At 49.6% G+C, this 14,402-nt stretch overlaps 1 protein-coding gene across 1 annotated transcript in view; it reads right to left on the bottom strand.

The window, feature by feature from the left end:
- Positions 1-14,402, bottom strand: part of BTBD9 (BTB domain containing 9) — a 702,660-nt gene that overhangs the window by 519,660 nt on the left and 168,598 nt on the right. Inside the window, exon 6 of the mRNA XM_085610241.1 lies at positions 13,904-14,023. Within this exon, the coding sequence (XP_085466367.1) occupies positions 13,904-14,023 (120 nt within the window). The remainder of the gene's footprint in view (positions 1-13,903; positions 14,024-14,402) is intronic.

Here is a 14,402-nt window from a genome sequence, read left to right as displayed (position 1 = left end):
GGCTGGTTGCCGTCCCGACCAATCACAACGCTGCCATTGCAGCATTGTGACTGGCTTTGGGGAGGGAGGAAGGCTGCCTGCTTCCTGTTCAGGAGAGGAGCAGAGATGACGTGGCACCAGGCAGGCGAAGGAAAGTTAACGATATTTTGTATTTATTTTAAATTAAACTCCGCATGACCCCCTGCACCCCTCACCTGTGAGTCATGCCGGCCGCGACTGTCTAGCACTCCCGAGCCTACGACAGACATACATACATACACACCCCTTATCTATGAGAATAAGGCTGCTACTGTTGGACAGACCAGAGCTTAGCAGGCAGTATCAGTCTCACAAGAGGCTCAGGCCACATTTCACTGAGTGCAACCACAGCAGAAGAGCTCCTGAGGCATAGACGTCTGCTCTTCTTACGGCTGCCACCTACCTCCCCACGATCAGGTCACTGTTTCGGGCAGAGGCCCACACCCAGAGGGTGCCTAGAGGGGCAGGAGCAGTAAACCAAGCCAAGGCCCTGACGTGAGGCGGTGTCCTGGAAGTGACCAGCAAAAGAGGAGGACGGAAGTAGAATTCGCCCAAAAGAGGGGGTGGGGGTGGGGGGGGGGGGGGGGGGCGGGGAGAGTGGATTTGCAAAGTCACATAAAGGATTGCCCTGGTAAGCGCTTTTAAGGAGCAGCCGGAGTCCCATACTGTTGGGCAGCGCGGCGTCAGGAAGCCCGACCCACCCACACCTAACAACAGAAACTGTCGCAGTGATCAAGGGTCAGCGGTAAAGGAGAAGAGCTCAATGAGGGTTTGACCACGGCGGGGTGGCAGACCAGCCTATTTACCTTGGGATGCCTTACAGCAGAGTAAGGCAGTCAGAGAGCAGGGGTACACGAAACACGACACTTGTAGCCCAGGCTGCCGGACAGAAGACCACACGAAGGTAGCAAGTTAAGCATAAAAGCGGTAGTGGGATAACCACCCACAGAGAAGGAAAAAATTATTTGCAGCACGATTTAGGACAGTATTACAACCCTGCAATAATCCAGTCTAGTTGATTTATGATGACCCGACTAGTCTTATGGCTTGAATTATGATGATGCTTAACCATGGATGACAAATGCCTTGACAGTGATTGATTTATGACCCGCAAGCAGAATGATTTATGGCCCCAAATAAAACAATAGGAGCACCTGCTGTAAATCTGTTTCAACAAATAAAACTGCGGCCGAATACTTCCAAACTTATACAAGTGGTGGTGTGCTTCATTACAGTAGGAGTGGCCATGTGCGAGGTATGCAGTGCTTGGCTTTTCTGTGACAAGTCACTGCTATCATATGGTCCAAACCCCACAACCTGCTACCCTCGAGGACTGTAAATATGGTGTCCTAATTCCACTAAGCCATAAACCCCACGCACGTCATCAGGAACAACCATTATCACTCTTGGGATGACTGGATCAAGGAGTCCAAAGTGAACCATGAGGTCAGTCTAGAGCAGTGATACTCAAAGTACGGACCGGGGGCCGCATGCGGCCCTACTGACCTTTACAGATGGCCCCCTGGTCACAACAGCACTGAGGAAGATGTTAAATATAGGGGCAAGCATTTATTTGAATGACAAATTAAAGAAGGGGAGTAACTAAGCTCTCCTGCATCACTCAACTTTAGGAACACCTTCATTTATAAAGACATCATGCAACAAACGTGTGAAAATATGATAAAGTCTCAAAAAAAGCATTTCTTTAACATGCAGAAGCGTTTCACCTCAGTATATCAGATTATATCAGGGCATTGAGAAGTATTTTTTTTAAAGGGATAGTTTGTAAACATGAATTTAGAAACATCCATGCTTTCCCCTACCCTGGCAACAATGCAAATAGTTAACTAAGAGGCAAGTCAGTTATGTGTGCACTCCGAGTAGCCGGTGTTATACATGGACAACTATATAGTTTGTTAAATAAAAGTGCGCATCCTAAAGGCAAGTACTTCAAGGTCCTCTTGTATGTGATAAGGAAGAAAAAAGAGGTAAGGTCACATAAAACAATTGCCTAGGGTCACACAATTTGGTCAAGCGAGGTAGACAGGATTAATCGCAGGTTTTCTGGTTTCACATTGTGTAATTCGGCCTTTAGATGTACATGCTTGCGACTCTGATGCCCACCTAACACCCCTTCCGCCCTTCTCCCACCGGCCACCCTGCTGGCATCAATGCGACCCTCGATCACACCACAGGCCACGTTTTTGGGCCCCCAGGAAAATGTTTGCGAGTACCCATGGTCTAGAGAGTGCTGAGAGTTCGGATGGCCACGTCTAAGGTAACAAGATGTGACGCTATGGTCAGAGCTGCCGACTTTGGAACTGGGGCACCAGGTTCGAATCTCGGCATCAGCTCACTATCCTGTGATCGCGTGAAAAATTACTTAATCTCCAAGTGCCTGAAAGAATAAAAACAAAATGATTGCATCCTAAAGTGATTATGTGCTTGTGTAATGCAACAGGTCCTCGTGTAAAGAGCTCCAACCCTTTTGGGTGGAGTTCGCACCATATACAAACTGCAAAAAAGAGTACCCTTTGTCGTTCGCCTTTTCATCATTACTAACACTGTAAAGCGCACTGAAACCTTACTCTATCAAGAAGCGCTATGAGAAGAATGATAAATAAATTCCCATCCTCTCCAGCAGTGTTGGTAATCTCTGCCGAGAAGCCAATCATTGAATGGGTACGAGCTCGGCGCTTCCGGCCGTCGACGGCTGCTCTCTCGCAGGCATGGCTGAGGCACACTGCTGCTGCTCCCAGTTTTATGTGTATGGATAACATTATTTGTAAGATCTCTGTTTTCACTGGCTCTTAAGGAATAATAGTACAAAAAATCACTTTTGCTGTATTAAATACAATGGCCAAAAATGCAGTGCTTAATTTGTGCCGGTGCTGAGCACCAGCACTTATTTATCAGGGGCGGGTCTACACACATTTGCACGTCATATGGCATTGATGATATATTTACCTCACTGACTCGGGCAGAAAGTGTTGTACTTGTTTGTCTCCGGAGTGACTCCCAGTGAAGAGTGTTGCGGCTGTGAGAGCCAAGATTCACATGATATGATTCATTACTGGTCCAACTCAGACTGGTTTAACCATAATTGCAATATCCAAATCGCATGTGCATTGCGAATTTGCTTTTGGCGGCGCAGAGGCAGCCCTTAGTTCAGTGTTGCCAAGGGGCGGGCGCAGGGCGGGACACCGATTGGGCTGGATTTGGTTTCTGTGGGGTAGGGGCTGTGCGGCAGGCGGCTTGCACAGATTTGTTTTCAGAATGCCACGCTCCGGCACGCCCGCACCACACGAGTCAGAAGCGGATTAGCCAGGTCAGCCCAAAGACGTCGAGAGCAGGCAGCAGAACCAGGCCTATCAGTTAAATATAGGCAGTGCACCGGCCACCCACCACCAGTTAATCGTAAGTGTTAAGTAAATGAGTGTAGCCTATTGCCAAACCAATGGTGCTATTTTTTTTCTTGAGCCAAGCGTGGCAGCGTGATGGTCACCGTGGTAGCTCCGGCTCCACAATCTGAAAATTAGACTATGCCCAGGGCCCTGGCCTAGCCGTACATTATGTCACGATAGGGCAGGCCGGGGTTAAGTTAAACGTTACAACAAACAAATGATGGACGGAATGCTGACAATGCAGACATTCTCCCCCAGTCAAGAGATCTGGGTTAAATCCATCGTTTTTTTGCCCACTACACCACCCCAGTTTAGACATGGCCATATGCAAATCAGTCTTAACCCTGTGCCTCATGGGAACAGTCCAGCCCGAACTGCCAAGCCTTGTCTTCACTGGACCGGTATCAAGCATCCTAGGACCGGTTTCCGGCTATCAGCCGTCATCAGCCAGGATAGCTTGACTCCAGTGGCGTAGTGAGCACGGGTCCCACGTCTGGGAATACCCACCCCACTTAGGGCGAAAAGCGTTACAACAAACAAATGATGGACGGAATGCTGACAATGCAGACATTCTCCCCCAGTCAAGAGATCTGGGTTAAATCCATCGTTTTTTGGCCCACTACACCACCCCAGTTTAGACATGGCCATATGCAAATCAGTCTTGACCCTGTGCCTCATGGGAACAGTCCAGCCCGAACTGCCAAGCCTTGTCTGCACTGGACCGGAATCAAGCATCCTAGGACCGGTTTCTGGCTATCAGCCGTCATCAGCCAGGATAGCTTGACTCCAGTGGCGTAGTGACCCTTGCTCACTATGCCACTGGAGTCAAGCTATCCTGGCTGATGACGGCTGATAGCCAGAAACCGGTCCTAGGATGCTTGATTCCGGTCCAGGGAAGACATGGCTTGGCAGTTCAGGCTGGACTGTTCCCATGTCTGAACTGGGGTGGCGTAGTGGGCAAAAGAACGATGGATTTAACCCAGATCTCTTGCCTGGGGGAGAATGTCTGCATTGTCAGCATTCCGTCCATCATTTGTTTGTTGTAACGCTTTTCGCCCTAAGTGGGACGGGTATTCCCAGACGTGGGACCCTTGCTCACTACGCCACTGGAGTCAAGCTATCCTGGCTGATGACGGCTGATAGCCAGAAACCGGTCCTAGGATGCTTGATTCCGGTCCAGGGAAGACATGGCTTGGCAGTTCGGGCTGGACTGTTCCCATGAGGCACAGGGTCAAGACTGATTTGCATATGGCCATGTCTGAACTGGGGTGGCGTAGTGGGCAAAAGAACGATGGATTTAACCCAGATCTCTTGACTGGGGGAGAATGTCTGCATTGTCAGCATTCCATCCATCATTTGTTTGTTGTAACGCTTTTCGCCCTAAGTGGGATGGGTATTCCCAGACGTGGGACCCGTGCTCACTACGCCACTGGAGTCAAGCTATCCTGGCTGATGACGGCTGATAGCCAGAAACCGGTCCTAGGATGCTTGATTCCGGTCCAGGGAAGACATGGCTTGGCAGTTCGGGCTGGACTGTTCCCATGAGGCACAGGGTCAAGACTGATTTGCATATGGCCATGTCTGAACTGGGGTGGCGTAGTGGGCAAAAGAACGATGGATTTAACCCAGATCTCTTGACTGGGGGAGAATGTCTGCATTGTCAGCATTCCGTCCATCATTTGTTTGTTGTAACGCTTTTCGCCCTAAGTGGGATGGGTATTCCCAGACGTGGGACCCGTGCTCACTACGCCACTGGAGTCAAGCTATCCTGGCTTGTGACGGCTGATAGCCAGAAACCGGTCCTAGGATGCTTGATTCCGGTCCAGGGAAGACATGGCTTGGCAGTTCGGGCTGGACTGTTCCCATGAGGCACAGGGTCAAGACTGATTTGCATATGGCCATGTCTGAACTGGGGTGGCGTAGTGGGCAAAAGAACGATGGATTTAACCCAGATCTCTTGACTGGGGGAGAATGTCTGCATTGTCAGCATTCCGTCCATCATTTGTTTGTTGTAACGCTTTTCGCCCTAAGTGGGATGGGTATTCCCAGACGTGGGACCCGTGCTCACTACGCCACTGGAGTCAAGCTATCCTGGCTGATGACGGCTGATAGCCAGAAACCGGTCCTAGGATGCTTGATTCCGGTCCAGGGAAGACATGGCTTGGCAGTTCGGGCTGGACTGTTCCCATGAGGCACAGGGTCAAGACTGATTTGCATATGGCCATGTCTGAACTGGGGTGGCGTAGTGGGCAAAAGAACGATGGATTTAACCCAGATCTCTTGACTGGGGGAGAATGTCTGCATTGTCAGCATTCCGTCCATCATTTGTTTGTTGTAACGGTTAAGTTAAAGGCCCTGCCCGGCCCCTGCCCTTCCAGCTTCCTCGTCCTGCCCAGGGTGCTAATGAAGACTGCGTGCCACTTAAACATTAAACACAGCAGCTTAAGACCTGTCTGTGTATGTGATGGGTAAGTTGTCTCAGCGTTGCTGATCGCTGGCGCTTGGGATAGGACTCTATAAAGATGCTGAAAGCCTTGACGAGAGATCAATCCGTGCCTGGGGTGCAGTGGAATCTTTTCCCAAGGTGCTACTGGAACAATGTTAAGTAACAGCTTCGAGATGACAACATGTCTGACAGAATTATCCAGCAGTGCACTAATTATTTCATGTGTGCTGTAACCTCAGCTGAAGACGCCTACAGCACGGTTTGCTGAGATTAGAAGCCACTGAAACTTTATCGAGGCCCTGAGCTCCTTTAATGCGCGCCTGAATGGTGACTACAAGAGCACACAATTAATTTGCCAATTACTTTCGTGTACATACACTTGGTTTACAGCCCAGACCTATTGGGCTCATGACTCACAGCCAGAAGCGGGGAGAGGTGTGAAATAAATCCACCTGGGAGAATGCTTTCTGTAGCTGGCAGTGTGGAGTCTGAAAGGCAGTGTGGCGTAGTGTGTAGTGCTTTAATTCTCAAACTGGGCTGCCACTGATATTTTCTCTGAAGAAACCAGAAAATGATTATTTCCTAGCAGTCACCAAACAAGGACCTAACTTAAGTAATTAGACTAAATTCAACCAATATCGGGGTAGGACCGGAAACATGATCCTGAAACACTACCTAGAACACGGGGGATGTAACCAAACACCACAGTAGTGCCCATGGCCCTGACAATTCAGCTACCCAGGGCATTCATTCCCATGAACCCTTCGCCTACCTCCTTAGCTTTATGATCGTTAAGTTCTAGCCTTTTGCCAGTGTCTGGGCTGGAGCTGCCGATCGAGGACCCTTTGAAAGCGGCCCCCATGTCGCACTACGCCGTCCACGCCCTGGACTGGACGTCCTCACTATCAGCCACCTTACATGTCAGACACCCTGCAGCCATCAGACTCGTGGGAGACAGGCATCGCCGATGCCTACTGCGCAGCTGCAGCGGGCTCTGGCTCAATGTAGGAAGGCCTGCTCGCGTTAGAAAAGAGAACTGAGCGCCCCGATGTATATTATTGAACTGCACTGGGAGCAGGCAGACCTTCACTGCAGCGTTCGCGTTTAGACATCATTTGGAAATCGGTTGAATACAGCCAGTGACTTTGAGAACCATGCAGTTAAATTAAAAACAATACAACGGCTATAGAAATGTCTCAGACAGGTAATACAACACCTGAAATAGGAGAGGCACCGCAGCCGACCGTAACCCTATCCACAGGAATGACGCAGGCAGCAGAATTCCTCCACCTTTCACAAAGGGAACCAGTGAGTCCGATCTCAGACATCAGCAAAGAGAACAAACAGGGGTGATGTCTGTGAAACACTGAAGGGCTTAGTGGTGGCTGATTTATTTACATAAAAAAGGCACATGGTACTTCACAGATGTCTGCTGCAGTTGACGCCACCCGCAGCTGTGGCTGTTACTGCGAATGCTAGCACCAGCATTAACTACTAGCGGCCTTACTCACAAAATGGGACATTTTGGACTATTCCAGGGCACCTCAACTTGTAGAGAGGCCTGGACATCCTAGCTCGACGTCCTGTTTCGGTCGAGCCTGAGTCAGCGTGCATGCACTGCTCTGTGAGGCTTAGTGAAATCGCTTAGTGAGGTTTGAACCCACCCACACACGCCCACTACTTTTTTATTGGTGGCTGGCTCTGCCTTTAGAAATTCCATTGGTATGATTGGTGAACCGTGTGCATTTGTCCCACCTTGTGGCTGGTTTGTTACCGCCCTGGCGACTGACCCTGCTACTCCGATCCTTTCACTAATGCCCATATGTTTTGTGTTAGAGCACTACTTTTTGTTTCTGCCCTCACCTCACCGGTTGCTTGAATTTCTTGTATCTTGGTCCTATCTTCAGCACCCGCTGTTGCTCCCATACCTGCGTTTTCATTCCAGCTGCCTTTGTTGTGCCGGTGTGCTTCGTGGTCCCCTCTCTCCTCCATTTGTTTCTATCCCGCCTCTAGTCTTGTTTGTTATTTGTAGATGTATATAGGGCAAACTCGACCTGAAGGTACTGCACCGCTTTAGATGAGCACCAGGTACATTATACAAGGACACATTCATTTTTGGTAGGCACGGGGAGATCTCAGATCACAGGATGCTGAGCTGACGCATCGCCCCGGCCCGAACCTGGTTCCTCAGCTCCAAAGTCGGAAGCTCTGGCCATAAGGCCACATCCTCTCCTTCCTAGTGTCTGAAGACTGTAGGAATCCCCCTTAATTCTTTTTCTGTGCATTCACCAGAACTTGCGTTGTTAATTACCAGGTTAAAAAATGCTCATAACTGTCTCGGGCTGCATTCTGCTGTCATCTATCATAATGGCAATGTCATTTGTGAAATATGTTTTCTTGAGTTGCTCACAGTAATTGGTTTGTAAGCTGGTTTCTCCCTTTGGGCAGCGATAACTTGAGCGCTTGCCTGTTTTTGTCTTCTTAGTGAAGCCTGGCAGAGGTGCGGGGAATCGGAGGCATCGCCCACGTGTGCTTGGAAGCCAGGTGCTTCATGCATAAGGGTGCCTTTTCTGAAGGGGGGAGCTGGTGTAATGTAATGAAATGCAAAAGGTGTCCCCTCCCCTGGTTAGTTGTTCTCCTTTTACAGTGCTCCTGAAACGTTGCAGTGCGTTAAACCACTGTATCAACCAAAAAGCCGGTATTTTGTAAAATATACGAACCTTTTTCGCCCTAAATAATATACACATCTAAGCATTAAAACAGACTAATAGGGGAACCAACACGCAAGGAGTCGACACAGAACTATTTTGTAACAAAGATTAACTGGACATGTTTCTCTTTTAAACGCTTCGGATTTGAAATCTTGCAGGGTCCACTCTGCAATTCACTCTTCCATGGTCGATAAATGTCGTTTTTCTACATTTGGTAATAGTAACACTTCTTTCTAAAGTGCTAATAAATGGCAATACTAAGGTTGTTTGTGTTGCAGAAAAAGAAGATATTAATTCTGAGTTGGCTCTTGTTTCTCTTTTGCTTCTCAGCTGGGGGAGCTCTGCACTAAGGCTTAGCATAGGTCAGAGACACGTTTGGTAATCAGGCCCGGTTCTAGCGGGTGGGCCGGGTGGGCCAGGCCCACCCAAACAGGAGCCTTGGCCCTCGCAGTGAGGGCTTGAAGGCAGGCGCGCAAAGCACACGTCGTGCGTGTCAGCCCGGGCCGAGACAGCTTCCCGGGTGCGCACACACAGACCGTTTTAGAGCTTATCGCAGCCGCACCCGAGTACTTCACAGGTCTTTAAAAGACCATTTACATGTTAACGAGGCTTTGTTTATTTGTTCACCCCTTCATCTCCACATGGCAAAGGGGACAATGTTCTGCTGCGTGGATATTTCTTTTTCTATGCAGCGCAGGAGAAAAGAAGTTTCTTTGTTCCTGTCACCTTTCCTGACCCCTGCAGCTGCTTATCACATCAGTCCGTGACACAAAGTTTGACTAACAGAGTAGGTAGGAGAATGTGTTACTATTTGTTTTTCTTTTTAAAATCTGCACAGGCCCAGCAGGACACAGACTTCGTGTGCGCTTCACTTAAACAGTTTTTATCATTATCATGGCCGATGCAGGACAACAATAAGACAATACAAAATGCCCAGATAACGCTGGTGATTAACGATCCTGCTGGACAGCAAACATTTGTCTGTTAGTAGTTTTTAAATGTAGATGAACTGTATTTTATGTGGAAGCTCAGTGGGTTACTGCCTTTGTCACAGAGATCCTTGTGCTACTTGCAGTTCAGAAGTTACAATCCTAACATAGGACAGTGACCAATGAACTGTCACCAAAGAGCTGCATACAAACATGAATGGTATAGTTAGAACTTTGCTTTTTTTCTGATATAGTTAGAACTTCCCCAGTCTTTCATTATTTTAATGTTGCTAAAATGAGTATTTCGGGCAGATATATATTTTTATCAGTAAAGCTGACCCCCATGGAATACTCTTTAAATCGTAAGGTTGTTTCCCGAGACCAAACCCTCTTAAAATATACTGCCCACCAGTATGGATGACATGTGATTCATATACCTTGTAATCCTCATTGGCTTATGTGACATTCCCTGTAGACTGATTTATATACTTGTAGGATTCATTGTCCCTGTATAATGTGTGCGTGGTGAAAAGTACTGACACACACTACACTGATATGAGTAGAGCTGTACAACAAATGAAATGCATATGAGAGAGGGGCTACGTAAAGTTATGGGGCACTGTTGGAGGGTGGCAGTGAGGGAATCCGAGGAAGAGGTCAATAGAGGGAGGGGCTATGGAGCGATGAGGGGCACTGTTGGAGGGTGGCAGTGAGGGAATCCGAGGAAGAGGTCAATAGGGGGAGGGGCTATGGAGTGATGAGGGGCACTGTTGGAGGGTGGCAGTGAGGGAATCCGAGGAAGAGGTCAATAGGGTGAGGGGCTATGGAGCGATGATGGGCACTAGTGGAGGGTGGCAGTAAAGGAATCCGAGGAAGAGGTCATGGGGTGGAGGGGGGGGCTAGGGAGAGATGAGGGGCACTGGTGAAGGGTGGTAGTGAGGGAATCCGAGGAGGTCATGGGGTGGAGGGGGGAGCTAGGGAGAGATGAGGGGCACTGTTGGGAGGGTGGCAGTAAGGGAGTCTGAGGAGGAGGTCATGAGGGGGGAGGGGCTACAGAGAGATGAGGGGCACTAGTGGCGTGTGGCAGTGAGGGAATCCGAGGAGGAGGTCACGAGGGGGAGGGGCTACAGAGAGATGAGGGGCACTAGTGGAGGGTGGCAGTGAGGGAATCCGAGGAGGAGGTCAATAGCGGGGGCCATGGAGGGACGAGGGGCACTGGTGGAAGGTGGTAGTAAAGGTTATTTACGGAGAAAGAGGTTATTGGTGCGGTGCCAAAAAAGACTTTTGCATCAGCGCTGAAGCCGGCCCTGTCATGGCCTTTCTGTTTTTGTTTATTTAATTAGCAGTCGGGTCATAAGGGCTACTGTGGAACATACTTTAAAGTGCATGGCTAATTATATTTACCGCTATATTCAATGTTTTAAGTTTGAAGGTGATTTTACTAATGTTTTTTCCGGGAAAAATGAAAGTGGAGCCCAATGGTGCCTAATATGGGGCTGGGGCCCAAGGTCAGCTGTGAGATAAGGTGCACTGGAGAGGAGTAGTGGATAATCAAGCCTGTAAGGAAGTGCGCTGCAGAGTCCGGGGTCAGGTGGAGGTAGTAATGAAGAGGGATTCTCCCTGAAGGCTCGCACAGATGGAGCCTGTAAGGGAGTGCGTTGCAGAGTCTGCGGTCAGGTGGAGGTAGTAATGAAGAGGGATTCTCCCTGAAGGTTCACACAGAGGGAGCCTGTAAGGAAGTGTGCGTTGCAGAGTCAGGGGTCAGGTGGAGGTAGTAATGAAGAGGGATTCTCCCTGAAGGCTCGCAAAGATGGAGCCTGTAAGGGAGTGCGTTGCGAGGTCTGCGGTCAGGTGGAGGTAGTAATGAAGAGGGATTCTCCCTGAAGGCTTGCACAGATGGAGCCTGTAAGGGAGTGCGTTGCAGAGTCCGGGGTCAGGTGGAGGTAGTAATGAAGAGGGATTCTCCCTGAAGGCTCGCACAGATGGAGCCTGTAAGGGAGTGCGTTGCAGAGTCTGCGGTCAGGTGGAGGTAGTAATGAAGAGGGATTCTCCCTGAAGGCTCGCACAGATGGAGCCTGTAAGGGAGTGCGTTGCAGAGTCTGCGGTCAGGTGGAGGTAGTAATGAAGAGGGATTCTCCCTGAAGGCTTGCACAGATGGAGCCTGTAAGGGAGTGCGTTGCAGAGTCCGGGGTCAGGTGGAGGTAGTAATGAAGAGGGATTCTCCCTGAAGGCTCGCACAGAGGGAGCCCGACAAGTGTCACTTGCCTGATACTCCCACCTCAGAAACCTCCTCTTCCCATCAAAGGAACATTACATGGAAGAAACACTTTTTGAGAGTGATAATATTTAGAAAGAGATTTGGAAAAGAGTGTGTTTTACTGGGCCTTGTAAGACTAAGAAGAGATAAAGGAGGGCCCTGAAGCAGGCCTGGCTAGACAAACAAGCGACAAATCGAGCCCGCAGTGGCCCACCCAAATGCACCCTTTGCCCACCCAAATAAAAATTCCTGGAGCCGGGCCTGTTGGTAATGAAGAATTACCCCGGGCAGTCCTCCTTGCTTTAGTCATAACAGAAGGAGGCTTCCGTTGCATCCGACGCACACTACCTAATCCGTCTTTTATGTTTACACCATGCCGTAATGTGCCCCCTCCCTCGCTTCCTGTTGTTTCTCTGTCGGCAACCCAGGGCACAAGTCCTAAAAAAAGAAGTGGGGGGACGCTCCAAGTTAGGTGGTGTCACCGGAAGTGACCTCACAGCCGGAAGTGACGTCACGAGATGGAGTCCCCACTAATTAACAAAGGTTAGAAGGCGATGGAGGCAGGTTCAAAGGGAAAAGGAGAATGTTTACGTTGGAATTAGTCACCGTAATGACACTCAAAGGAGCGGGGAAATTAAAGATGCGCTTGTTCGGTGCGTATTTATTGCCCACAGTAAATTTGCCGGTCTCCGTCTGAAATGCATAAACACATACTGACCTTTTCTAATATACGGCCACGAGCGCCCGTCTGTATACTGAACGGCTCCATCAACGTGAAACAACTTAACCCCTTCGCTGCTGCGGACATTCCGCTGCAGCGCTGGGGGGGGCAGGGGGGCAGCGCGGTGGGCCTGTGCTCATGACGGAGCCGCTCCGTCATGAGCCACGGTTGAGCTGTGCTCATGACGGAACGGTTCCGTCATGACTCCGCCCATTTGCGTTGTCCCCCCGCACAGGCGGGGAAACAGCGCCGCGTAGGCGGAGCGGCCGCCAACGGTCGTGTCATGACGGAACCGTTCCGTCATGAGCACACGGCAACCGTGGCTCATGACGGAACGGTTCCGTCATGAGCGGGGAAGGGGTTAAAGAGCTCTGTTCGCCCTCTCTCGACAATAGAAGGTTAGGTTTGGTGAGTGCTGAGCGCGCGCGCAGGCTCGGGTACCGGCTCCATCTTTTGGGCAGGGTGGACGGCGTCCACCCGGTAAAAACCCGGTAAAATAAGTGGGGGGACGCCGTCCACCCGCGTGGTACCCCGACTCGAGCCCTGCCGGCAACCCTACCCAGAGGACGGAGTTAAAATAAAGACATGAGCGAGGTTGGTAAGATAAGACCCGACTGTGTAAAAAACTTCAATATAGTCACTTACAAAGCGGGGTCTTGCTATAACGACCGCTGAGGGGTGCTTGTGGCCGCATTTGCTTCCCCATTCAGGTGTTCCAGTTGGGGCGGGACTGCCAAGCATGTATGGTCGCTTTCGTCTCGCAAGTTGAGTGAGATGCTAGGTTTCCTTGATAAACCTGCATGTGCAATACAATAAATAGCCTCCCCATTACTGAAAGTTTGAGCGGTTAGCGTTGCATTATTATTTGTGACGCCAATAGCTCAAACTTTCAGTAATGCGCGACCGATTGCGTTGCAAATGCGTGTTAAACAATATTAAGACAATGGAACTCTCCATTGACGCGCTCTTCTAAATAAATAGACGCATAGCGCCACCATGTGGTGACTGACAAAATTAAGCACTGTATAATTCTAAGCAGACAGCAGACCCACAGCAACCATATGTCCGGTCACCTCAATAACCCCTGTGTACTGTACAGACAGTACAACAATGAACACTGCAGCACTGCCATAACGTTCAAACCTGTATGTCTTTTTTATATCATACTGTGTCGGGTCCACCTGACGAATTAGAAGCGGCTGATATAATAACATACATGATCGAGAGAACAAGCAGTCAGGTAGCACAATACTGGTTCAATACATACTGTGGCACGGGTTACCAGACCGTCTACATGTAGAATGACAGGCTGCGCATGGGGATACAGGAAGTCACACTGAAGCACAAGCCTATGGGACACACGTGGGAGGATACATCTGCCTCTCAAGACAGCGCGAGAGTCCAGAACTGCACTCACCGGCAGACGCGGGCGGGAAAGAAGAGCTTCTGCCAGGAGCGACACAGGTACTTGGAGTGGTCGATGACGCGGACCCAGTCCAGCTCGTCCATGGACACCTCCACGTAGTAGGAATAGGACCTGAGGGGACAAGAGACATTTCAGGACCGTCAGAGGGGGGCGCCATCGAGGTGCGAGGCTCAACAACGCCAACAGTGCGCCATCTCAGGCGTCACCGGGCTTTACTGCATGCCATGAACACTGCTGCTTTGGAAGGTACAAATGTTTATTGAGACCTTGTCCAAAAAACATTTTTTTTTTAAACGACAATAGAATATCGTCGTAATACCCACAGAGCCCCCTGATCAGCGCAACTTATTCTAACCCATTCTTAAAACTCTACTGAACAGTAAATATAAAATGGGCAATTCCTACTGCAACATCAAAATAACGCATTTTGGATAGAAGCCCTATTACCTCCAACCTTGAGAATGATTAATATTTTCAAAACAGGGGTCTT

Source organism: Triturus cristatus, chromosome 6 (genome assembly GCF_964204655.1).
Source record: "Triturus cristatus chromosome 6, aTriCri1.1, whole genome shotgun sequence".
In the NCBI taxonomy this organism is placed as follows: Eukaryota; Metazoa; Chordata; class Amphibia; order Caudata; family Salamandridae; genus Triturus; species Triturus cristatus.
This window is presented reverse-complemented; position numbering and strand designations above follow the sequence as displayed.